This window comes from Anolis sagrei, chromosome 5, assembly GCF_037176765.1.
Source record: "Anolis sagrei isolate rAnoSag1 chromosome 5, rAnoSag1.mat, whole genome shotgun sequence".
Taxonomy (NCBI): domain Eukaryota; kingdom Metazoa; phylum Chordata; class Lepidosauria; order Squamata; family Dactyloidae; genus Anolis; species Anolis sagrei.
In genome coordinates, this window is record NC_090025.1 from 128,332,769 (window position 1) to 128,360,484 (window position 27,716).

Here is a 27,716-nt window from a genome sequence, read left to right on the forward strand (position 1 = left end):
AACCAAGATTATGGCAACAAGAATGATTGACAACTGGAAAATAGAGGGAGAAAATGTGGAGGCCGTGACAGACTTTGTATTTCTAGGTGCAAAGATTACTGCAGACGCAGACTGTGGCCAGGAAATCAGAAGACGCTTACTTCTTGGGAGGAGAGCAATGTCCAGTCTCGATAAAATAGTGAAGAGTAGAGACATCAGACTGGCAACAAAGATCCGCCTAGTCAAAGCCATGGTATTCCCTGTAGTAACCTACGGATGTGAGAGCTGGACCTTAGGGAAGGCTGAGCGAAGATCGATGCTTTTGAGCTGTGCTGTTGGAGGAAAGTGCTGAGAGTGCCTTGGACTGCGAGAAGATCCAACCAGTCCATCCTCCAGGAAATAAAGCCCAACTGCTCACTGGAGGGAAAGATACTAGAGACAAAGTTGAAGTACTTTGGCCACATCATGAGGAGACAGGAGTGCCTAGAGAAGACAATTATGCTGGGGAAAGTGGAAGGCAAAAGGAAGAGGGGCCGACCAAGGGGAAGATGGATGGATGGCATCCTTGAAGTGACTGGATTGACCTTGAAGGAGCTGGGGGTGGTGACGGCCGACAGGAAACTCTGGCGTGGGCTGGTCCATAAGGTCACGAAGAGTCGGAGACGACTGAACGAATGAACAACAACATAGACTGGATTATATGACAATGAAGAAACAACCCTACTGAAACGCATACAAAAACAACAAGATTTTGTGTAAATGTTTTCTTTCCCAAGAGATTGGACTACAACTCCCATGATGGTTAGCTAAGGTTGATGGGAGTCCGAGAAACCTTTGGAGGACCAAACTTCCCTACTGTTTAGGAAAGTCCGCTGTCTTCACGAGGCAACTCCTCCCTCCTCCACCGACGCACGAAGCTGGCACGCAGGGGCGGTGAAGTCCTCTGCGTGCCAGCTTCGTGCGTCGGCGGAGGGGGGAGGAGTTGGTGCTTGACGCAACGGCTCGGGATTGGCTGTCGTTGGGGGAGGGTTCCTTAGCCACGCCCCTCCACTCTGTGAATAGGCTTGTAAAGGGGAAGAGAGGGGAGGGGGCGCGCGGGGGAGGGGGAAAGGGAAGCAGCCGGGTGCTTGCTGTTGCGTAAAAGAGGCGCCAGAAGCCGGGCTCTGCCTGCCTGCCTGCCTGCCTGCCTTGGAGGTAAGCAAAGGAGGCCATGCCTCACTTAGGGAGGAAAACCCAGCCATGAGGAAGAGGAGGATGAAGGTGGAAAGTGGGGTGCATTTCCATCTTAGGCCATGGAGCCCCCCCTAGGATCCCAGGGCACCCTTGTAGCTCCTTCTTCTGATAATAGAATGCGTCTACACTGCCCAATTCATGCAGTTTGACCCCACTTCGACTACCATGGCTCAATGCTATGGGATCCTGGGGTTTTTACAAGGTTTCTAGCCTTCTCTGCCACAGAGTGCCTCCCCAAACTACACCTCCCTTGATCCCATTGAGCCAGGGCAGTTCACGTGGGGTCAAACTGCATTAATTCCACAGTGTGGATCCAGCCCAAGTTCTTCCTTTAGCATTCCACTTTTTTTCCAGCTGCTTTTAAAAATGTTAAAAATGTTCTCTCTCCTCCTCCCACTTGCATCTGTTGCCCTCAGCTTAGTCCTGTTGCTGCAAAAGTAATTCAAAGTTCAAAAGTAGTTTTTGACACAGGACCCTTCCACACAACCATATAACCCAGAATATCAAGGCAGAAAATCCCACAATATGTGCTTTGAACTGGGTTATATGGCAGTGTGGACTCAGATCACTCAAGACCCTTTCACACAGCCATATGACCCAGAATATCAAGGCAGAAAACCCCACAATATCTGCTTTTAACTGGGTTATATGGCAGTGTGGACTCAGATCACCCAGGACCCTTCCACACAGCCATATACTCCAGAATATCAAGGCAGAAAATCCCACAATACCTGCTTTGAACTGGGTTATATGGCAGTGTGGACTCAGATCACCCAGGACCCTTCCACACAGCCATATAACCCAGAATATCAAGGCAGATAATCCCACAATATCTGCTTTGAACTGGGTTATATGGCAGTGTGGACTCAGGTAACTCAGGACCCTTCCACACAGCCATATAATCCGGAATATCAAGGCAGAAAATCTCACAATATCTGCTTTGAACTGGGTTATATGGCAGTGTCGACTCAGATAACTCAGGACCCTTCCACACAGCCATATAATCCAGAATATCAAGGCAGAAAATCCCACAATATCTGCTTTGAACTGGGTTATATGGCAGTGTGGACTCAGATAACTCAGGACCCTTCCACACAGCCATATAATCCAAAATATCAAGGCAGAAAATCCCTCAATATCTGCTTTGAACTGGGTTATCTGAGGCCACACTGCCATATTTTCCAGTTCAAAGCAGGACATGTGAGATTTTATTCTGCTATGTGGAAGGGGCCTTGGTTAATACAGGAGAGGGCAGAATATTGTCCTTCTGAATAGGTTCAAGCTAAAATAAATAGCAGTGTGCCCTTATTAAATTAAATTATGTTTACCATCTAGGCCACACTGTAACGTTGCATGGACTCGACAATGCAGTGTGTCCTCATTGATTATATTTACTACCCAACCCACACTCTGAGGATTTCTGAGGTCATGATATCCCATCTGCACGCACACAAACACAACCTAGCCCTAGTTGACACACGAGGTCATTTTCAGGAATGTAATCTAGTGTGTTGGGGCAATGGGTCAGCTGCCTTTCATGTTTCAATATCTGTGGGTTGGAAATCCCTACTTATCTGCAAAGAATTACTCTAAAGTTAACTAAAGTTGGCCCTCCACATTTGTGTGTTTCATTTCTGCGGATGTGATTTTTCACCAATTTGATTAATATGTTCTCTCTAGGAATTCTCTGGCCTCTTCTACACTGCCATATAATCTAGATTATCAAAGCAGATAATCCACATTATCTGCTTTGAACTGGATTTTATGAGCCTACACTGCCATATAATCCAGTTCAGAGCAGACTATCTGGATTTTATATGGCAGTGTAGATCCAGCCAAAGCTACCTTCTTCTCATCTTTGGTCTAAGGGTGCATCTACCTATGGCATGGGCAAACTTCGGCCCTCCAAGTGTTTTGGACTTCAGCATCTTACTGGCTGTTAGGAATTTATTTATTTATACCCTGCTTTTTCTCTCAGTACGGAGACTCAAAGTGGCTCACAATCAAAAACATTACAATTTGAAATATACAAATATACAATACTAAAACAGTATATCATTATATATTATTTTATATAATCAGTAGTATTATATTTAATATATTATTATATTACAATATTATTACATATTATATTGTATTACAATATAATAATATTATTAATATTATAGGTAAAGATAGAAGTTTCCCCTGACATTAAGTCTAGTCGTGTCTGACTTTGAAGTTGTAGTTTTACAAGATTTTTTGCTTTTTCTGCTAAAGTGTGCTGGGGCTTCACCAGCCTATAGCTCTGATGATTCCATAGCATTGAGTCATGGCAGTTAAAGTGGTGTCAAACTGCATCAATTCTACAGTGCAGATGCACCCAAGCTAATTGAAGAAGAAACAGAAAGCTCCCCATTTGGTAGGCCAAAAGTTAAACTCAAGGTGGAGATAAGAGATGGAATGAATCACTGCTAGTTTGGTAGGTTTCAGGTTAAGCCTGATGATGGATAACAGGATAAAAGAGCAAGGATTGCTTTCCCTTTCTAAAGGCAAGAATGACTGAAATTCAGGGATCTGTTGGCTGCCATAGATGAAAGAGATATACCTCTGACTCATGACAGAGCAATTGAGATTAAATGTAGACAGTGCACCAAGTACAGCTTTTTACGGGATGTGTTGAGTTCTCTGCCAGTTCTCTCTCCACCTCTTCTTTTCCTGAATTTCCGGTTTCTGGTGATTTGCTGGATCTGTAGCCTGAAGGAACCTTAAGTTTGTTTTACAGTTAGACTTCTGTGAGAGGCACACTCCATTTGCCAGCATTTGCAATTCACTTCAAATAGTGCCAACTACAATGTAATAGTTTTAAAACAGAGCGCTTAATCCTTGAACAAGCCTTTTGCAGTCAGAATTAGAGGGGCTAAGCCTGGCAAGAATATGGATTTTCCCATCTTTTAGTATGTATGCCTTGATTTCCAACCGAAACAGACATTTTTGGCTCCCTCTCAAGTATCTGCATTGCCAGCTGTTGCTGGTATTTTCTTTTGCTTGTATGTGTGTAAATTTATTTTTTTGCTCCAGATCTGTAACTTTTCCAAACTCAGGGCCCTTCTAAACTGCTATATAAAATCCAGATTATCTGCTTTGAAGTGGATTATATGGCAAAGTAGATTCCTATAATCTAGTTTAAAGCAGATAATGTGATTATCTGATTGGGTAATCTGGATTATATGGCAGTGTAGATGGCACCTCTGTGTCGTCAGATCAGTTTCTTAAGATTTTCCTTCCTGTTGTGTAACTGTTATCAAGTAAAACTTCCCTTGCTCTGCATGGCAAGAAAAAGATCACATTTCCCTCAAACCTAAATTTATCTCCAGACTGAACGGTACATAGACTTCTTCAGAGACTCTTTGTACTCTACCTACAAAGTGGCTGGCAGCCTCTCATTGGACAGAAATGGGTCCAGGCTTCAAATAAGATTACATTGCAAGGAATATTTTATTAGTTATTTCACAGTATTTTGCAGGGTTTTTTTTGTTCTTGGTCCTGTTAGGACCAAGAAGCTGTGAAACATCTTTCTGTATCACATCTAGACTCTCTTTTAATACTACGTCAAGCAAGAAAAATATCAGTGGTTCCCAAACTTCACTTTCCTTCCCCTGCATATTTCACCATCTTCACCTGATGGGGAAGCCAGTATGTTTCAAAAGCTAGCATGATACACATTGCTCCCTTTGCTTGGTTGGATAAAGGTATCACCACAATGTATATTTTGGATTTTGTTGCATAGAGACATAGGTCTTATTCATAGGTCTTATTCATACAACATGAATAGGGTCCATTCACACCCTATTAGAATCAAGCTATATTCCATTTCAGCTGCCATGACAATAACCCAGAGCAGGGATTCTTAAACTTTTTTCACTTGTGACCTGTTTCTGCCTGAGAAAATTTTACATGACCTGACTATATAGCTATTAGTCATGGACCTGAAATTTGTCCCATTAATTTCATTTGTATTTCTGTTTTGTTCCGTCCATTTGGATTGCACAAAACGGAAAGGCCGCTACTGAAATGAAAATGCAATTGATACAAAAGGCGGCAGCGGGGTGGGGGTGGGGGGTGAGGGTGTCTGCTTTTTGTATTGATTGTGTGGGGCCTGGCAGTGCCTGCAGTTGATTGCACTCTCCCCTCCCTATAATGGTCCAAAAGAAAACAGATCTTTCGGCCTGGAAAACAAAAAAAATTATCTGACTTCCTGATTTCGGGAGGCTCAGACGAAAATGGATTGGGGCCCCCACCGAAAGCCGGGACATGAAACAGATCAAGGTAAGTCCCGAATGCACATGACTAATAGGTATACAAAATAGGTATAAAAATCAAACCTTTACTGATAACAAATAAGCATTTGCAAACTTGCTAAAAAGAATTATTTTCCTTTTTATGAAGTATAGCTGGAGCATCTCCTGCAGAGTCCACTTTAAACACTATACAACAGATTTGCGTCAATGTCTAAAAGAGCAACTAGGTGACATTCAGAAAACTTCTACTGTTGCGAAATTGTTCAGGATGCCAACATGGAGCTAAAGGGACCCCATTTGGGTTTGGGACATACAGTTTAAGAAGCAAAGTCCTAGAGAATCCAGGCTTTTGTAGTCTGGGAAAAAACTAGAGTTCTCTATCTGAGAATTAGAAATAGTAACCTGTAAACTAGCAATCCCAGAACTTCATGGAATGCTGTTATGCCAGTTAAAGTAGAATACAGCAGGACACCTGTATTGAAGGTACAAGTACCTTCAGTTTCATTCAACTGACTCTGATCAAATGTGTCCTCCTTAAACATTTTCTAGGTCTTCCGTTGTGATTATATAGTATTCCTGGGCCAGAAATCCTCATTTCAATAGAGTTTATCCATTATTTTGGTAATCTATGTGAAGTCCAGGAATGTATCCCTCACCGATATGGAGGTTATAGTGTATAACATTTCCACTGAAGAAGTCCATAAAATCCCTACTCAGGTTTGAAAGGTCAAGATAGTAAAGGCAGGGGAACTTTGTTAATTAGAATACATAATCCTCTGACATTTTTATTTACATTTATTGGTTATGTATTCCTCTTTCTCCCTCAAAATTAGAGTGATACCCACGCTGTACATGTATTTTGATAAAAATGTGAAATTATACAGCATTTATAGCACATGTTCTTCTAGGTGGTCTTGTTTTCTGATGTTATGATGTTACTCCTCACATTGGCTATGTAATTGGCCAGGGCTGATGGGAGCTAGATCCCATTACATCAGAAAATAAGACCACCTTAAAGAACATATGCTATAAATGCTGTATAATTTCATTATTTTATCATAATACAGGCACAACATGGATATCATTCTAATTTTGGCTAATGTGAGGAGTGAAAGGAACGTTATTATTTTAGTCTCTGGGTGGCTGTGAGTTTTCTTATCATATACTACATTCAGGTCTCCACATTCCTTGGCATTAGGTGCACAGGACTCTCATTAAATTGAAAAAAATAAACTGTGAATAAAAATGCTATTTTTTTAAACCTAAGTGAACATCCCTCTAGATCTTCCCTTGTGATTATATGGTCAATATCTATTGGAAATCAATCATACAGTTATGCCGGGGAACCTAAAGATTCCTAGAGAGATCATATTAATCAAATCCACAAAAGTGAAATACATAACATGTTGAAGGTCAACTGTCAATGGAAAGATCTACCATTTGGGCAAGATAAGAACAAGCCTATGACCAATCAAATGCGTTTTGAAGATGTTGAAAGTTGTGAAAAGTAACTGTGACTGTGAGACCCTGTAGTGCTAGGGCATTGCTAACTTGACTTTGTCACTGAACATGCAAGACTTTCTGCTAGATAAGTCAGGAGCCCTTTCCACACAGAGGAATAAAATCCAACATTATCTTCTTTGAACTGGCAGTGTGGACTCGGATATCCCAGTTCAAAGCAGATATTGTGGGACTTTCTGCCTTGATATTTTGGGTTATATGACTGTGTGGAAGGACCCTGGGTGTTAGCTGCCTATAGATCTTAGACGAAACCGAACCATGATAATTATGAAACACCTTTTCCGCTTATCAATCTTTTCCCCAACGCAACTCAAACTGCTGGTTTTTTATCTCTAAAACCCTAAGGATCTTGAATCTGTGTATCTGGTGGACCACCTCTTTCCATAGGTGGCTGCTTGTGCATTAAGATGATTGTTGGGGTCACCTCCAGTGTCAAAACTGAGGAAATTGGGAAATGATTTCTTTTCATGGGAAGAACTTGAGTTGTGGTCCTTAATTCATGAAATACTTACCTGTGGAAGAGTTACCTAACAATAGCCTTTTTGTCATTTCATCATCTTCTTGTTTCATGTTTTATTATGGGAGGGTCAATTTTAATGTGTTATGCTGTTTTTATCAATGGCATTGTATTGTTGCCAACACTGTGAACCACCCAGAGTCCCCTTTTGGGTTGAGAAGGGTGGTATACAAATATCGCAAATAAATAAATAGAAACTATTTAAAATATGCTTGTAATTGTTATTTGCTATCAAATCAGCTTTGACTTATGGTAACCTTATGAATGAGAGACCTCCAAGAATCATTAGCTCTCATGCTATAAAGACATTACTGAACTATTTATTTATGCACTGTACTGCCATTAAATCTCAGAGAAGTAACTACATAATAATGGGCTATAGCCTGCATTTTGATCGTTGGCCAACTTCAGTAGTAGTCATACTTAAAGATAAAGCTTTTATATACAGTACTTAGATGAAACAAATGCATGGTGTCTAAATGTCTGCCAAACACTTCGGTTCAGAATTGTAATGGTTTTAATTGAACCTGAGTAATTGTGACCTTGATAGAGATGTTATATTATGAAATGATGGGAGAGAGTTGGGGTTTATTCTTCCATCCTCAGAATCTATGGTGACAACAATGTGAATATAGGCTGAATGGAAATACAAGATTTCTGCTTTCTATGGGGAACGTCACAAGAATTGATTGGTTTCAGTCAAATGTTCTCTTTTTTTCAGCAGAGATTATACTATTTGGAATATGGATACTCATAATCTCTTAACACCTAGATTATATTGCTATATTGTATTATTGGCCAGGAGGAATAGCTACCTTTTGAATGCGGGTCTTCAGGAATGTTATTTGTCCTAATAATTCTTCCCTTTGCACTCTTATCTTGTAAGGCAAGTCACATGAGTTTTGGTCTGAGAGAGTCAAGATTAAGCAGTCTATTGACTTCTGTGCTGTTCCTGATCTTAAGTCATTACTGTTTATGTTTTACAGCAGATTTCTAAGTAGACCAGATCTTGTTGTGGTTTTTTTTGACACAAACACAATTGTTTCTAAGCACCTTTACATTGCATTTGTTTATTGCTCTGTCTTTGCCACTATCAAGGTTTTCTGTCATGCTCCGCGCAGTCAAACACACAGGCTGTAGGTTTGGGAGCCATTTTTCAAGATGGCGGCCCTACCATAAATCTGTCTTGGCCATCAGAAGGGAGGATGTGAATGCCTGGGAAAGGAGGGCTCCACTAGCCCCCCGGCATGTCAAACTGCTCACCAACTTGGGATACAAAGTCTTGGTGCAACCATCCAACCGAAGGTCCATCCATGAAAAAGTAAGTTCCAGTGTCTTCTGTTTTTTTTCTTCTTGGTTGTAAGAAGAGAGCTTGTGTTGACAGTGATATCATACATAGATGGGCGCCAGCTGTGCCCATACCTTGGAAAGTCTGACTTGGCCATGGTGGTCCACACTCTGGTTACATCCCGTATAGACTACTGCAATGCACTCTACGTGGCGTTGCCTTTGAAGACTGTCCGGAAGCTTCAAATGGTCCAACAGTCAGCAGCCAGGTTACTAACGGGAGCGGCGCTCAGGGAGCATACAACTCCTCTGTTGTGCCAGCTCCACTGGTTTCTGGTTTGCTACCGGGCACAATTCAAAGTGCTGGCTTTAGCCTATAAAGCCCTAAACGGTTCTGGCCCAACTAACCTGTCAGAATGCATCTCCTCCTATGAACCAGCTAGGGTGTTAAGATCGTCTGGGGAGACCCTGCTCTCGGTCCCTCCTGTGTCACAAGTACGCTTGGCGGGGATGAGAGACAGGGCTTTCTCAGTGGTGGCCACTCAGCTGTGGAACGCCCTTCCTACAGATATTAGATCGGCCCCCCTCCCTGTTGACATTTCGGAGGAAAGTGAAGACCTGGTTGTTTGAGCAGGCATTTGAATAGGCAGTGTAACAAATATAGGAATACAGAACAATTGGATGATGAGACTGGATTTCGATGTTTTATTGATTTATATTAACTGTATGCTACAGTTTTAATTGTTTTTAACTGTTTTATGATGTTTTTGAACATTGAATTTTGCTATTGTTAACTGCTCTGAGTCGCCCAAGGGCTGAGAAGAGTGGTATACAAATATAGTAAATAAATAAATAAATAAATATGGATGTGCTGGTGATGTTTCTGGAAATGACCGTTTGAACTTGCTCTTATACCACAGATTTCCTTGGGAAGGAAATTCTGGAAAAACCAGGAAGGTGGTGGGAGAATCACTTTTTGGATAGTAAACAAAAAATTAACTCTCTAAGCTCTGAAAAAGAAGACCATATGAGAAACCAATTCTGTCAAGCAGTACTGAGACAGGAAAAGACAGTTAAAGGAATAATAGAAGAAAGCTGTAGATGACAGGAAAACAGGAAGAGAATGGGCAGGAAAGTTAGACTCAGAAGACATGAGAGATATCGATGTACACATACAAAACTCTTCTGATGAAAACCTCTGGTGTCACATTCCTTTATTAGGCATCTTGAGATTGTGTTCGACTGTAAATCTAACAGCTGGAATGGATCAGGTTGGGGAAAAGTAAACTCATTCATTCTCATTAAAAGAAAATGCCATTCAGTGTTGTAGTTTTGCTCTCTTGAGGAAAGTGTGGAGCCACCTAGAAGGGATGTGGAAATATGGTGGCATTTTCTCCCATACCTTTCCCTGTTTTGAGGACATGTGATACATGTTTCTGCCAGACATTGTGAGAACACAGCTTCTTGACGAGCATTTATGAAAGTTACTTCTCTGTCCATTTTGGCTTCAGACATCAGTTTGGTTTCCATGCTTTGTTTGCAGGACTACATCAAAGCTGGCGGAATAATTCAGGAAGATATTTCTCAGGCCTGCTTGATTGTGGGCGTGAAGAGGCCTCCAGATGGCAAACTGATTCCCAAGAAAAACTATGCTTTCTTCTCTCATACTATCAAAGCTCAAGAAGCAAACATGCCCTTGTTAGATGAAATCTTGAGCAAGGTATAGTTACCTGAGATAACCAACTGTTATTTGTGGGACATAAGAGAAGCCTCCTATAGGATGGTAAAACATCTGGGCATCCCCTGGGCAACATCCTTGCAGATGGCCAATTCCCTCACACTAGAAGCGACTTGCTGTTTCTCTAGTCGCTCCTGACATGAAAAAACAAACAAAAATTATTATTTGTAAGAGCATGAAAATGAGACTGTTTAGAAACTGTGCAACTATCTTTCCGTTGTGTGTGTCTGTATGTGTTCGCAACTTAGAAGCCAAGACTGATACCAAATGGAGTAGACCACGCTCAATTGCCTGATACACATATTAGTCTTTTAAGTCCTATAATTTAAAGCCAAAGAGATATAGATTGGAATTCTACATACATTCAACATGGGAGGCATCTTCTCTTGAACTTATTATTACTTCTGAATAAGTATGCATTAGATTGTCATGTTAGATTCATTTGCCAAAACAAAATTTCTCCAAATGTTGGGCTGCTGCTCTCTGACTTTTGGCTTCGTTAGCTGGAGTTGATGGGAGTTGGTGCTCAGCAACATCTGGAATATCACAGGTTCCCCAGCCCTGGACAAAAGGTTGTTTCTCTATTTTGTGGTCCTTATACTTCTGGTTTCCAAGTCTACTACTGCACATATAAATATACATTTTATGGATTGTTTTTCTCTGAAATACCTGCCAAGTATGGCTTCACATACATATGTATGTAATTGAGCTATACTAGTATGAGAGCAATTGCAAAGATTGGATCGGGATCGAAGGATGTATAATGGGGTGGTGGAAGCAGACTTCCTTACTGCTGTTGTGCAGAAATACAACAACAACAACAAAACTTTATTTATATACCGCTCTGTCTCCCTGAGGGGACTCAGAGTGGTTTCCAAGTAACATCATGAATACATACAGAGTAAACAACATAAACATAAAATTAACAAAACAATATAAGCATAAAATTGTCACAGTGACACATGTATATTAAAAGTAATCCTATCTGTTCAAGGTAATTTAAAAGGCCGGGCCAAGGCTAGTGCAAGCTCAAAATGTCTAGGGGGCCCGGAAATTAAGTGCAGTGCTATAGCAGGCAACAACAATAACAGGTACAGTCTATGGCTGTCCATTTCCGGGACCAATTAGAAGGCGTGACCTGGGTAATTGGTAGCAAGAATAAGGCCATATTCAACAATTAAATAAACCAAGCTTCTTTTCTATGCTGCACACAGTTCTGGGTTCTCCAACTGAACAGAGTAGGTGGTGATGTAGGGGAAGAAAGGGAGCCCTCCCCCCCAATAAAATAAGGAAAGATTTAAAAAAATAAATGCCGTATAGACAAAAGAAGATACCACTATTTTTTCTAGACCATTAAGTACAATAAACTGTTTGTTGAACAAGAAAAATTGGAAGCACTTAAAAGCTTTTTCTTTAAAAGCAATCAGCTCCTAAGAGCTACTTGGAAGAAAAAAGCCTTTGCTTAAGATGACAATGAGAGGAATGCAATACGATCTCTGTATCTACAGTTTACAAAATGTAAAAAACAGTACATATTAAAATACATACATACACACACATACATATGTTATTTTAAAATGCAGTTAACCCATTTCCGCTAAAACTAAAAGAGAAAAACCAAAAAGACAACACACCATTACAAGCCCAATGTAGTCAAGTCCTAAAAAAATTTGGAATAGAAGAATTTTCACAGCAGTAAGTAAAAGTTTCCCTAAGTTTTATCTAAGGACTGAAATCATTTTCACTACTTTTGGGGGAGGATGGGATTGTTTGAAAACAAAACATTCACTTGAATGGATTTTCTTTACTTTCAGAATATTCGATTGATAGATTATGAAAAAATGGTAGATCACAGAGGGGTGCGAGTAGTAGCTTTTGGAAAGTGGGCTGGTGTTGCAGGTAAGTGGAAGGAATACTGATATTGTGTGTTTGCTGTTGTGCAAAGGGAAATCAGTTTTATATGTATTTGTTTTTACTTTGTACTATACAGTTCCACAGTGAGATATTCTTAGAATCAAATTGTGAGAAATTGAGAACTCAGGAAAACTGATTTTGGGCAAAGCCACTAGACTGGTGGAGGCCTTCCAATACTTTAGGATGGGAGCTTTGCCATCTTTGTCTGAGTTTTTTTATTTTTTGGCTAGGGATATCAGGAGTTGAGAACTAACCATACCCAAGACAGAGTGGAGAACTAACTACACCCAAGACAGAATCATAGACAGATTTGGAAGAGGCCACAAGGCCATCTAGTCGAACCTGTATATGGGAATGAACAAAGCACTCCAAGCATTCTCAGTTAGTCACCTCCAAAGAATATCACCTTCCAAGGCAATCTGTTGAATTGCTCTTACCATCAAGAAGTTCTTCCAAATGTTTAGGCAGCATCTGTACCACAGTTGTGCTGGTTCCTTAACTCGTTTTTTTAAATGGCATGCTGGAATTGACCCCCCCCCCCTTTCTACTTTATGTAGTAATTATTACGGATCTTTGCCCTTTTCTGTTTCAGTTTTTGTCACACTCATAATTTCCCAGTCATCTGGCATAGCAGAAGTTTGTCTGCTGCCATTTATCCCAGTGCTTGGCCCCTCAGAAATAGATTCCACTGCGTAAATTGTGACTTAAGTATTTCTGTGTTCAACTTATGACATTGCAATCCCATTATTTCTTTTAGTTCTTTCTCTCTGATGATTCTGTTGTAGAATTGATGGATCCGTGAACTTTATTTCTGATGCAGGTATGATAAATATTTTACATGGAATGGGACTGCGATTTCTTGCCCTGGGTCATCACACTCCTTTCATGGTAAGGTTATATTCTAAAGATCTGCAAGGCATTTGGTGACATTCATTGGATTAATGTATTTGACAGATTTTGGCACCAACTTTCTGGTTTGTTGGTTTCAGCACCTTGGTATGGCCCATAATTACAGAAACAGCAGCCAGGCTGTGCAGGCAGTTCGGGATGCAGGCTACGAAATTTCTCTAGGTTTGATGCCCAAATCTCTTGGACCCATAACATTTGTGTTTACAGGGACTGGTAATGTTTCTAAGGTAAGATGTTCTTCAAGTCTAGTTTTTTGAATGTTCATATGGAAACTAAGGAAAAGCCTTACTATCATTGACTATCACATATTCTCCACTGAGTCGAAAGGCCCCTTGTTAGTTCAAAATATGTGCATTTCCTGTGTAGAAATGATGAGATCGATATGCATCATTCCATATGACAGGTGGAGATCCAAGCTGCCCTATTCTGAGTCAGACCTTGGCTAAAATTTGTCTAAATTAGCCTCCCACAACATGATGCCATCTAGTTGTTCTGGACTAAACATGCACATTCAGGTCACCTCAAGGTTGGACTTCTGTAATGCACTGCACATTGGGTTAACTCTGTACCGAGCTCACTTCAATTAGTTCAAAACATGGCAACCCAATTGGTTACAGAAACATCTAGGAGTAAGCATATTACACCCATATTAAATTCACTCCACTGGTTGGCAGTTAGTTTCTGCACAAAGTACAAGGTGTTCATTTTGACCTTTAAAGGCCTATGTGGTTTGGGTCCAGGTTATTTACAGGATTGCATTATCTTGTACAATCCGCCTGGGCATTGAAGTCCTCTGGGCAGTGGCTACTCCAACCAACCAGAACCCGACTGGTGACTCATCCAGAGGACTTTTTCATTGGCCATCCCAAGACTGTGGAATGACCTGTCACAAGACAGCTAAACAAGCTGTCAGAATTTTTTAAACAGAATTAAAAACCTATCTCTTCTGGCAGGCCTACCCAGTCAACTCCGAATCACAAGTTTTGAATTTGCATCCTACTGCCTCACTATGTTGATTTTGTACCCTGTGTTTGGTGTATGTGTTCATAATGATGTGTTTTTATCTATCATATGTGTTTTATTGTATGTATGTATGTTAATATGTTTTGACTCAGTTGTACTCCGCCTTGAACCGTTAGGATAGGCGGGTAACAAATAAATGTATTATTATTATTATTATTATTATTATTATTATTATAACATGGATAAACCTCAACCATCACTGTCATAAGTCAGAGATGATGAGATGAAGAAATTACACATGGCACATCTTCATTCATATTTTGCAATGTAAAAAGTTACAAACATACCTAACCAAATAAATAATAATTAAAAAATGAATGTATGTGTGTGTGTGTGTGTTAAGAATCATGGTAATACCCAGCAGAGGGTACACCGCTACAAAACATGTTAAACGAAGAGTAAACTTGAAATGTCTCTCCCCCCCTTCCCAATGATAAAAATCTTGCAGCTTGGCTAAAACATTTGGAAGACAGTATTTTGAGTGACACCAGGCTACGCTAACTGGCATCAATTCTCTCTTCATTTAAAAAGGGTCTTTCATAAACTACCCTGATAATGTGTTGTCGAAGGCTTTCATGGCCGGAATCACTGGGTTGTTGTAGGTTTTTTGGGCTGTATGACTCACTACCTCTGAGGATGCCTTCCATGGATGCAGGCAAAACGTCTGGAGATAATACTTCTAGAACATGGCCACACAGCCCAAAAAACTTACAACAACCTGCCCTGATAATCTCAGAAATAAACCAGAAACCTTTTGTGAAGGTTATGAGTTAGTGCTAGGGACTGCTGTCCACCTGCTCCCCCCCCCCCCCCCGCACCCTCAAACAGCCGCTAGCTGTATATATTGTTGCTTCTCTGCTAGTCTGTTGAGGGAAAGATGTAAAATGTTGGTGATAAGTTAAAAATTGAAGTAATTGGATTGTAGGGAAACTGATTGGAGTTCTATCTGGCTATTCAGGATCCACTAAACTTGCTCTCATGAATTCCTCTCAGACCATATAGCAGAAGTATTCTTACAGTGAACACTTAATGCTTTGTTTTATTTAGCAAATGTAATCTAGCTTCTGGTTATGTTTTGGCCTGCAGGGTGCCCAGGAAATGTTTAATGCACTGCCTTGCGAGTTTGTGGAGCCCCATGAGCTGAAGGAGGTCTCCAGAACTGGAGGTAAAACTGAAGTGCTGATGTGGTGATGTGCTTTGAGAGGTATGCAGCGTCAAGTGTTCTCATCTCAAGTATTCTCCTGCCCCTTACAGACCTCAGGAAAGTCTATGGGACGGTGCTGAGTCGACACCACCATCTTGTGAGAAAGAGTGATGGTGTGTATGACCCTGTAGAATATGACAAGCACCCAGAACTCTACACGTCGCGATTTAACACTGATGTAAGTAGGTCATCTTCTTGTTTCTCCTTTTTAAAAGTATCTCATACTCTGAAGTGTTGTGTGTAGAGTAGTGACCTGCAGTTAACCAAACCTGAAAAACCCAGTTAATCTGTCAGTGTAAATTATGAGAGACAGTCTTAAGTTGATGAATCTTTGAGGCAGTGTTTCGCAATCTTTAGCTCATTTACATTGCTTATTGAATCACAGTCAGGATTGGATCAAATAACATTTCATGGTTGATATGTGTATTTCCTCAGATTGCACCCTATGCAACTTGCATAATCAATGGGATCTACTGGGAGCAGGATACACCCCGATTGCTCAGCCGACAAGATGCCCAGAGACTTCTGACTCCGCTCCGACCTTCTGCCACTGCGACAGAAGGTTGCCCTGAATTGCCACACAAGTACGGAATTTTTGATTTGCTGAAAATTAGTATCATGCTGCATTGCTTTCACCATGTTTTAGGCCACTCTCAGGTCATTTTAGGGCCAAGAGAATTTCTTACAATTTGCAAGTAACCTGAAATTGACACCAGGTCACTTCCTATTTTGAAAAAAAAAAAGCTCTCTCTTTGGCCTAGAAAGGCCTGAGAAGCATAAACGCGTAGAAATAATGCTCCCCACAACCCCTAGAGGATATTGAAGGGACACTGGGGCAAAAGTCTGACTTTTTTTGATGTGGTGCTGGTGTGTGCGTGGCCCTCTTGAATTCTCCAAAGGGACTAATATGGCCCTCTAGCTACCCAAAGTTTCCCATCTTTGCTTTACAGGGATGCTAAACCATACGTAGGTTGAGTATCACTTCTCCAACATGTTTGGGACCAAACGTATTTTACATATACAGGTAGCTTTCCACATTTGTGAATTTGATGTTGTGGATTTGATTATACACAGATTTGATTCATATGTTCTTTCTAGAAATCCCTAGATTCTCCAGCATGATTCTGTGGTCAACTTCCATTGAAAGGTGACCTTAATGTTACAATGGAGGATGTATAGCTTCCTAGAGACAATAGTTCTGTAGACATTTGTAGGTCCTCCAGTGTGATTCTATATTAAACTCCCAGTGGAAGGACCTAGAGATTCCTCAAGATGTGTTCTCTCAGGAAAAGAAATGGTGTTTTTTTTTTTATTCACGGTTGTCCCACTTTTGTGGGGTTCCTGCACCACTGAACTCAGCAAAGGTGGAAGATCCTCATTGTACATATTGGGACGTCTTGGAGATAAAACACAAGTCTAAACACATAATTCATTTATGTTTCATAGTCTGAATGTAATTTTAAGCACAAGTTATTGAATAATTTTATGAATCAAACAAAGTTTGAGTACATTGAACCATCAGAAAGCAAAGTTATCACTATCATAGGTAGATTTTGGAGTATTTCAGTTTTTATTCTTGTTAAGAAATGTTCAACATGCATGTGACTTACTGATTTACAGAAGTAAGAAATATCAGATGCTGATGTCTTTGTTTTACAGATATATGTGAACTAGATGCATTCTGGGGCATTACTTGTGTATAAGTCAACCTCATGTATAAGTTAAGAGCAGATTTTTTTTATCAAAATTGCAGAATTTTGTATGGCTCAAGGATAAGTCAAGAGTAAAGATTGTGAGCTCTATATAGGGCTCCTTGGATCCCCTTAGTTGAGAGAGCAGAAAGGGTGACTGCTTATTTTACTGTAGGCTCTCTCCTGAAGGACTCTTCTGTCAGTTGTCCACATCGCATTGGTTTGTCTCCTCCTTCTCTCCTTCTTCTCTGGAGAGGTGGTTGGTTTCTCATTTTTTTTTTTACCTGCCTTCTTTGGCACCTCTTTGCTCATTTTTGGTCAGAGGAATTTGTCAGAAGCCACCTTAGTTGTCTATTGCTGGTCCACATTTCTCTGCTGAGAAGGTGGAGCCTGAAAAGAAACAGTAGGAAGCCACAACAGATCTTCTACACACCTGTGATGAAGCTACCCTAGATTCATCACTAAGGACAGGTTATCATTACAGGAGATGTGTACAAATTCTGTACTCTGTTCTCAACATTAACAATCCCTGTTCCAGATTTCCCCAGGAAGGTTATTGTTATCACTGCAGCAAACTTCACTGCAGGATGTACAGCTGTTGAATTGTGAGTACTGAATGCGCCGATTTTGGACAGAAGTAGATATTATGATATATGTGAAGAAAAGTATGCTTTGAACTGGTCGCTTTTTCAGTTGAAGAATACAGAGCCATGGAGTTTTGGTTTAGAGGTGTGAAATTGCCCTTTCAAGAGCAAACACTAGCTAGAGAGAGGATTTTTGGGGAAGAACATGACTCAGGCTTTTGAGCTCATATTTGAACTCCATAACTACTCTCTTCTTCAAAGTGAAGTGGCTAACCAAGCATGCTTTTGTTATTTTTAGACCCAAGTTTGTTGTTGCGAAAGCATTTAGAAAGGTGTCTTTAGCTATGTGTTTTTGACAGTAGTGATGTCGGTTTGTTTTAAGAGCTGTAGATTTGGGGTGCTATAATTTTTTAAAAAAAGGTTATCTTGCTTTTATGATTCTTCTATTTTAAACCCCCCATCTTTTCCAGACTTGTTGCAATATGTGACATTTCTGCAGACACTGAAGGTTCTATAGAATTTATGACAGAATGTACAACGATTGACAACCCCTTCTGCATGTATGATGCTGACCAGCACATCATCCATGACAGGTGAGAAGGTTTTTCTCATTTCTGCTCCATTTGCTTTTGGTTGATAAACCCAATGAAAAATAAACCATTTTGGCTATTTCATGTGATTTTATTTTACTGTGGTGAATAAATTTAAGCACAGACAGGGTTGGGCCGCTAGGGGAGTTATTTTGAACACATTCCACAGAAGTAAAGTTTCCATTCCCCTGCAACTATCTGTGCACAATCTCTTCCCACAAACCTCCCTGAAGGGTCAGCAACCAGTCTGAACAATGTGCTGTCATTGAAGAGGCTGGCAAGCTTCCTTTTGTGTTCTCTCTTAAATCAACTTACCTAAGGATCCAAGTCCAATTTTAGGGTGTCCTCTGAACTGCAACTTCTTTATTATTATTGTTGTTGTTGTTGTTGTTATTATTATTATTAATTTACTTCATTTATATACCGCTTTTCTCAGCCTTTGGGCGACTCAAAGCAGTTAACAATAGCAAAATTCAATGCTCAACATCATAAAAAGAGTTAAAAACTGTTAAAAACAATGATATAATAAACAATCAGTTAAACATAACTATAACATTTCATTAGCATCTCATAGGTAGAATCAAGATCCAATCTCATAATCCGTTGTTCCATGTTCCTATATTCAATACACTAGTATTGTCATTCTAGTCCATGTCCTTTAAACTCTACAAACATCTACCGTCCGAAAGCCTAGTCCCAAAGCCATGATTTTAATTTCTTTCTGAAAGCCAGGAGGGAGGGAGCAGATCTTACCTCATTTGGGAGTGTGTTCCATAGGCGAGGGGCCACCACTGAGAAGGCCCTGTCTCTCATCCCCGCCAGACGCATTTGTGCAATTGATGGGAGCGAGAGCAGGGCCTCCCCGGATGATCTTAGATTACGAGATGGGACTTGTTTAGGGAAGTGTTCCTGGGACACTGGAATTAATATAACAGCTACATAAAATCTTTGCATGCATGTGCAAGTTTCTTCTTCTTCTGTAGTGTTTTAGTATCACAACAACAGTGTGAAGTAGGTTAAACAAAGTGAGAGGAGGGTATAGAAAGTATTTGTGACTTGGCATCAAACTTCTTTTTGGGTTGCTGTGAGTTTTCTGGACTGTATGGCCATGATCCAGAAGCATTCTCTCCTGACGTATTACTCACATCTATGACTGCCATAGATGTGGGCGAAACATCCAGAGAGAATGCTTCTGGAACATGACCATACAGCCTGGAAAACTCACAGCAACCCAGTGATTCCAGCCATGAAAGCCTTCGACAACACATTAAACTTTTTTCTTCTTCTAGTGTGGAAGGATCTGGGATTTTGATGTGTTCCATTGACAATCTGCCTGCTCAGCTTCCAATAGAAGCAACAGAATGTTTTGGAGACATGCTTTTCCCTTACATTGAAGAAATGGTAAGGGGGGAGCCCATAATTTTGGGTGTGTCATCACGTGTGTTGTGCTTCTCTGGTCTGCTTCATGTGTAAGAAATCTGCTGTAAAACATCACTAGGTCTCAGAAAGTTTATGTTGGGAACATATTTTTCTGCATTTGTCTGCCATAAAGTAAATAGCCTGTACAAAATAAGCTCTTTTGTTTGTTCCCTACTTTCCCTTTTTTCCTCTTTTTTCCCCTTTTTTCCCTCGCTGAAATAGATCTTTCCCTTTTTTCTGCCCACTGTGTGTTTCAAAAGTTCATCATCATCACCATCATTATCTGGAGGCTAGGATATATATGGCATGAGACTTGCACAACTGATCTTGTTGGAGAAGTAGTAGCTTAATGTACTTTTTTCATCTCTAAAGACTGTTGGTTCATTACAGTGTTCGCTTGTGTATATATATATATATATATGTGTGTGTGTGTGTGTACACGCATCAACATACAGCCTTTATGTGGCTCTTGAAGACCTTGTTTGTGGTTTATAAAGTCTGCCCTGCTTGACTACAACAGAATCAGTTGGGTGGCCTTTGACATTGTCAATTTTACCAAATTTTAGGTGGCTTCTTCCTTCACTACTTCTTTCACTTCAGAAATGGGATTAGATACAGTACTCCTATTTTGTGGTTTCACAAGGTTGTATGGTGAGGAAGGATGCTCAGAAAAATAGAAATCCACAAAATGTCTGGTCCCAATCATTTCAGATAAGGGATAAGCAACTTGTATGTAACATAATTGTCTACATAAAGTATGTGACAGTAAGCCTTCTGACTGAAAAACCTTAATCTCCACAGTTGCTTTCGGATGCTTCAGAGCCTCTTGAAAGCCAGAACTACTCGCCTGTAGTTAGAGATGTAAGTGTTACAAGTAATTGTCTTGTTTTTTCCCTTTAACTCTGGTATGCCAAAGTCAAAAAAGTAATGGCATGTTTTGTGTACTTTTATAGGCAGTGATTGCATCCAATGGTTTACTGACGGATAAATTTAAATACATCCAGAAACTTAGGGAAAGCAGGTAATACACAGATTTCTCCACCACTTCCAACAAAAAGTGTATCTTAGTGAAGTTTTAATTTGTGTTTATATGTGCATTTTAATGTTGATGCATTTTTCCTTATCTTGCTTTATAAATTGATTTTTAATGCTATCAAAGTTAAAATATATTAAATGATCCAATCATGAAAGTGTAGCTACTCACAATGTTCTTTGTTGTGGGAGTGGATGACATACTTTCTTTGCATGTAGCAAGTGTCAAGTTCTGTCATGCCTTTCCGTTCATTTGATTCAAAGAGACTTCACTCCCTCCCAGTGTGGTAAAGTTATAACTGATGTGACATCTTACAAAGCCGCCTGTCCTAAAAGAAATCTTAGCTAGTGCTCCAGAGTCTATTATGCTGCTGTTTGTGCTTCTCAATTTTGCAGTCAATTCAAAACATGAAAATAAACGAAACTGAAATTATATCAAGGCTCTGAATTACCTGGAACAATCACACATTTCATCCAGAGCTGACAACAGCAGCCTGTTTGACAAAACAAGAGCTCTCTTTCTTCTGCTTCTACTTTGTTTACAGTTTTCAAGATTTCATTGTGTCTCTAAGTTGTGGGATGAGTTTAATGTCCCTTTAGTGGCTGGAAAAGTCTTTAGCAAACTTTCTGATACAGCAGTGGCCCCCAAACTTTGGTCCTCCAGATGTTTTTGACTTCAGATTTTGAATTCTTGACTCCTGGCCAAGTCAGCTGGGGCTTCTGAGAGTTGAAGTCCAAAACACTCAGAGGGCCAAAGTTTGGAAGTCACATGTTTTCAAAATGTATTTAAAGTATGGCTAGTCAGTTATGGATTTTTAGATGTTTTTTGCCTACAAAGCCTGAATAATATAGCCATTATGGGAGTTGTAGTTCAAAACACCTGAACAGCCACAGTTGCCCAGGCCTGGTTTAAGCCCTTGCTAAAGCTTGTAATGTCTTTTTAAATTAAATTAAATTAAGATAATATTTAAGTTTTGTTTCATTGTCACACATTTCTGATTATGAGGTTGTAATAAAACAAAGAAGATGCTTATGATCTGGGGCCATCAAGAAAAGCACACACGAAGTACTGTAAAGATGTGACCATTGTGGACTATTACTAGTAATTTTATTCGTTCCAGTTTAGACATAGGCATGCAGATCAGCCATCAAAGATGTTGTGGAATGGGGACATTTATTTTTGATCCTAGAAACACCAATTTTATTCACTAACCAATTCAAATATACTAAATCTGGAGTCAGTTCAGTACATGATATGCTGTTAGATTGGTTTCTTTCTCCTTTCAAATTAGTAGTGAAAGAGCTGAGAAGAACAGAGTAAAAATCCATTAGGTGTCCTAAACGTGAAAACATATTATGATCAGAAATCTATTTAATTTGTATTTTTCTTTGTTTAATTTCATCCTCTCTTCCAGGGAATACACTCAGTCACTGACCATGGATAAGAAAAAGAAGATTTTGATTCTAGGATCAGGATACGTCTCTGGGCCTGTGATAGAATACCTCACAAGAGATCCTAACATTGAAATAACAGCAGGTTTGTAAATAAGAATGTCAGCCTGATATTGAAGTTATGTTTCCTATATGACAAGGCTTCCTGCTTAGAATACCATTGCAGACTTATGTCAATGTTTCTTATACATTATTATATGTAGACTTTATTATTAATGCATGTTGTTTTATGTCCGAGCCGTTGGGTGGGGCCAGTGGATGGGATCTATTACAAGACCTTCAATTCACCAAGTAGTTGAGGAGAGCCTTCAGTGTAAAAACTGTCCTATGTGTAAGAATTCATGAAGTGGTAACTATATGACCCTTTTTCATTCGTGCGGGATACATTCTTGGAAATGCAAAGTGAACTCTATTGAAATGAACAGCTTCTAGTGGAATCATATCCTGTAAGCACACTGGAAGAGCTAGAAAATGCCTAGAGGGAACAGCTGTCTTATCATTTCTAGGTCCTCCAGCATGACTTTATAGTCAACATCTGGCAGAAATATATCACAGACTGACATTAGAGGAGTTTGAAAATTTCCAGATAAAACATCTTTTTTCAGACATGGGTACTGGTCCCTATGATACTGCAATAGTATTGTACTCTATATTTCACTTAGTATTGGCATAAGAAATTTCCTGTCTCATCTCATTTCATGTTCAGAAACCAGGCCCAGCACACTCCTGTATTTAATACTTTTCTGTAGTCTCCGATCATTTGCTGCCCGAGGCTTCTTTTTTTTCTTAGTGGTACAGCCAGCCCTGATCCCTAACCATTGATTTTGATTTTGATTCTAAAAAGATTGTAAGAAAGAAAGAAAGAAAGAAGTAGTAGAAAACCAAGCATCTATCTCCAAGAGACTTGATCATGGGTTTAATTTAATCTTTTGTGTATCATGAATCTGAAATATGTAAATAATTTCATCACTTCCTTGAGATAGAAACAATCAATATTGAAGGCAGTGGTTCTCAAACTGTGTCCCCAGATGTTTTGACCTTCAACTCCCAGAAATCCCAACAGCTAGTAAACTGGCTGGGATTTCTGGGAGTTGTAGGCCAAAACACCTGGGGACCCACAGGATGATTTAAGGGATACTGATGATCTACGTATTGTATAATACGAAAATGTGCTTTTAAATCTCATCCTTTTAAGAGCAAATGAACTTTGCCAGTTTTGGTATCAGAACCTTTTCAGAAATACAAAGATTTTGGGAATAACTTTGGATTATCTCTTTGGGGCTATTTCTTGATTTCTGAGACTTTTCAACATTGTTACATCACGTTCTCACCAATCATGTAGCATGAGTTTTTAGAAACTATTTTTCATCCTCTACCATCAGCCAGAAATCCACATCAAAATTTATCTGTGACTACATAAAGTCATTTATCTCCTACGTTATCCACTTCCCTATTCTGTCTGATGTAGGCTGTAGACATTGTTGGCTTGGATGGCTTAGAATTTCTAAGACCTAGACATCTTTTCCATCTATCATTTGTTGATCATCTTGATTTCTTTCCCCTTTGACAGTTTCTCCATTGAACCTTTATCCTAGAACAGGTACCGCTTTGTTTGCATGGATTACCTTAGTTTTAGTGGGGTCTTGTTGGAAATACATCACCTTCCTTGCACTTTTGTCACTTTCCTTGTACTTTGGAAAATTCACATTTTGTTCACTTAAAAAATGCATGTAGCATTTCTCCAACCAGGAGAATCAGCTCCTTCGCTATTATATCTTTTTTTTTATGTTTACACTTCCTTTGGAGGTCCCCTTTTTCCTCTATCTTCATAGTAAAAAATCTTGATTTTGTGGCTATCATGTTATGATATGCCATTTTTTTGTGATGAGACTGAGTCTAGCCTTAGCACGGGCTCTCTTTCAAGACCACCATTGCAGTCATGAAGAAGCTTTATCATTAGTTTCCGATCAACAACAGTTTGGCCACTACCTAACTTAAGTGTGTTTTATTGAAACAAACTTTTAAAACTATGGTTTGAGACTTGTATTTCATGTTCTTTAAGATAACTGCAGTGTGTTGGGTTTGGATGGCTGTGACTAATCTAAAATAACTGAAAATCTTCAAATGCCTCTATGCCAGAGGAGTTAAGCATAGAAGCTTACGGGTTGCCTAGGCTTGCTTGTAACTCTATACACATTTGAGCCAGTTGGGTGTGTTCATTTCCTTATATATCATTGTCCAAACTTTATATCTCTGGTTAAGTTGAGAGCATTTGAAAGAGATGTATTTCATCTTTATTCTTTTTAGCTGTGTAATTCTCCATTTTTCTGTTCTAAAAAAAATCCAGATTGATCATATAATAAGGCATTTTGGTTTTTGCTCTTATGGGTCAATTAAGTATTTTGGAGTTTTGCATTGTTTTGGAATTCCTGTATTTGTCTATACATAACAATGTGACACTTTAGAGATGTGGATCAAATCTAAACAAGAAATACATTTGCATTTCATATATATAGCCTAGAGATGATTTTATACAATATTCTGAACAATTTTGTGCATAAAATGAAGTTTGTGTACACCAGCCATCAGAAAGCAAAGATGATCTCAACAACCAGTGTGGAGGATTTGGAGAATTTCTGATTTCAGAATTCAGATACGAGATGCTCAATCTGTATTGGTCTGCTTCAGCCCTGTGTGAAGCAAGCATGGGTCGTTTGTTTTGGAAGAGGGGGTGTCTACTTTTAAGCTTAGTTGGGGAGGGGATAATGTTTTCAAAACGACAACAATGTTGCCAAGAGTCATTTTTGGATTCAGAATCCACATAGAGGTAGACCAACACCATAGCCATTCTGTGCATTGTCTCTCTTAAAACGTAAATAGTGTTCCCAAATCTCAGCCATTGTTCTTACAAATGCAGCATATGGCTTATTGAATTGCCTTTCTGTCCTATCTAACGTAACATATTGAGATAAAAATGTTTTTTGATTGAACCATGATGTAACAAAGCGGAAATGAAGTGTGTTATCGAAGGCTTTCATGGTTGGAATCACTGGGTTGCTGTGAGTTTTCCAGGCTGTATGGTTGTGTTCTAGAAGCATTCTCTCCTGATGTTTCAACCCACATCTGTGGCAGGCATGCTCACAACTTCTGAGGATGCCTACCATAGATATGGGTGAACGTCAAAAGAGAATGCTTCTGGAACATGGCCATACAGCTGAGAAAACTCACAGCAATCCAGAAGTGTCTGGTTGCCATTGACTTGACTCATTTTGAAGGACATTCCAATTCTCATTGAGGTTAAGGAATACAAAAAGTGTACAGTATACCCTAATTCTCTCCTCCAGTTTATTGGAATTCTTATTGGGATCAGTGATATTTCCCACAGATTATTCAGTGCCCATTGAAAACAATCCCAGTGCATGAGGTTCCATCTTATCTATAGATTTCAAGGTGCTTGAAAAGCAGAGGGGTTTTGGTGATAGTTTGCATATGGAACAAGCTGAGTGCAAATCTGTGGATCGGTTGTTTAGAAACAGTGATGGAGATGATTTGAGTTTATTTTATTGAAACTTCAAGACAAGTGTTTTTGCATACAGGAAGTTCCTGAGTTACAAACATCCAACTTAAAAATGACTCATAGTTAAGAACAGGGATGAGACAACAGCAAGTGAAAGAAATCTACCCTTTGGAAAGGAAATCCGCTTAAGCTTCTCTCCAATCCTTCTTTCCACAACAAGCAAATTTTTTCAAATTCCAATTATTGCAAGGACAGAAATGAGGTGAAATCTTCTGAACAGATAGCAAAACACATGCCACAGGGGTATTAACTCTTTGATATGTTATTTAAAACACACACACACACATATATGGGCTGGAGTTACACTTAAAAATGTCCCATTCCAACTTACAAACAACTTCAGCTTAACACCAAACCTACAGAACCAATTTTGTCCATAACTTGGGGACTGCCTGTATCTCGTTCAACTGTTGTTCTTGCTTTCTAACAGTATCGGTCATGAAGAAACAACTTGAACAGCTGACCAAGAAGTACACCAATGTTGCTCCTGTTGTTGCAGATGTCACTGAAGATGAAACAAAATTATCATCCATGGTGAAAAAACACAATCTTGTTATTAGGTCAGTGTCAGGTCTTTGTGCCCAAAGTGCCCTCAGTAATTTCAAATGTACCAAGATGTGTCTTGAAAAGTTAGCCTTATCATCTGTGTGGCCATGGTGAGGAATTATAGGCTGCTGTTCCATTTTGTTTTCCTCATTTATTTTCCAACAGGATGTTATGTCTATCCGTGCATTCAATAATAGTAATAAAACAATGTAACATAATAACAGAATTGAGAAATGGTTAAAAAAGAGAGAGCAATTGTGGCATTGCGATTTGTGTTTTGGAGTCTAGGATAGCAAGGTTCAAACCCCTATTCAACCAAACAAATCCACTGGATAATTTTAGACATATCACATTGTCTCAGTCTCTTGCTGAGATAAGCTCATGATGGATTCACCCATCCCCATAAGTCAGAAATGACTTGAACCACACAACTGCAACAGTCCCTTTTCAGCTAGCTAAAGACAATGTTCAGTTGCCACACATATCATAGAATATAGCCAATGCTATAATCATAAAATCATAGAATCAGCGAGTTGGAAGAGGCCTCATGGGCCATCCAGTTCAACCCCCTGCCAAGAAGCAGGAATACTGCATTCAAATCACCCCTGACAGATGGCCATCCAGCCTCTGTTTAAAAGCTTCCAAAGAAGGAGCCTCCACCACACTCCGGGGCAGAGAGTTCCACTGCTGAATGGCTCTCACAGTCAGGAAGGTCTTCTTCATGTTTCATGTTATGCCTAGGTTTTTTTGTGTTGAGAGACTTACCTGCATAGGATTGGTTCGTTTGCCTCTTTGTTGAAATGGAAAGAGCTTAGGATGCAAGAGTAGTAGTTGAAAGCGTAGCATTTCAAAGTCTTTCTCTCTTCTCTTTAGCTTGCTCCCTTATGCATACCATCCTTTGGTTGCTAAGAAGTGTATTGAGAATAAAGTGAATTTGGTGACTGCCAGTTATCTGACACCTGCTATGAAAGAGCTGCAGGAAAGGTAGGTCACTCTTTAGCAGACATCTCAGGATTTCTCATGTATGTTTTGTAGAATGAAACTGGGACACATTTTATAAAATGGTATCATTGGGGCCATTTAACAGTCTCTTAACCTGTCAGCTCTACCTTTGCAGCATGCCATTGGGTTGTGTAATTACTTAACTATTCATCATCATGGTTCTGTCATTGGTCTCTGGTCAGAACCCATAAAGGAAGATAGTTTAGTTTAACCTTCTT

The 27,716-nt window shown here is 39.6% G+C and overlaps 1 protein-coding gene across 2 annotated transcripts in view; it reads left to right on the forward strand.

The window, feature by feature from the left end:
* The first annotated feature begins 1,055 nt into the window (after nt 1-1,055).
* The window catches only part of AASS (aminoadipate-semialdehyde synthase), a 41,610-nt gene continuing 14,949 nt past the window's right edge, over nt 1,056-27,716 (forward strand). For both annotated transcript variants that reach the window (XR_010910032.1, XM_060777735.2), the window contains exons 1-16: nt 1,056-1,173; nt 8,629-8,851; nt 10,361-10,537; nt 12,370-12,454; nt 13,290-13,357; nt 13,459-13,605; nt 15,488-15,566; nt 15,656-15,783; nt 16,041-16,189; nt 18,351-18,473; nt 19,760-19,871; nt 20,691-20,750; nt 20,843-20,910; nt 22,337-22,458; nt 26,381-26,510; nt 27,370-27,480. Coding sequence is in view for 1 of the 2 variants with exons in the window: in XM_060777735.2 (XP_060633718.2) it covers nt 8,639-8,851; nt 10,361-10,537; nt 12,370-12,454; nt 13,290-13,357; nt 13,459-13,605; nt 15,488-15,566; nt 15,656-15,783; nt 16,041-16,189; nt 18,351-18,473; nt 19,760-19,871; nt 20,691-20,750; nt 20,843-20,910; nt 22,337-22,458; nt 26,381-26,510; nt 27,370-27,480 (1,772 nt within the window). In the remaining variant the exon portion in view is untranslated. The remainder of the gene's footprint in view (nt 1,174-8,628; nt 8,852-10,360; nt 10,538-12,369; nt 12,455-13,289; nt 13,358-13,458; nt 13,606-15,487; nt 15,567-15,655; nt 15,784-16,040; nt 16,190-18,350; nt 18,474-19,759; nt 19,872-20,690; nt 20,751-20,842; nt 20,911-22,336; nt 22,459-26,380; nt 26,511-27,369; nt 27,481-27,716) is intronic.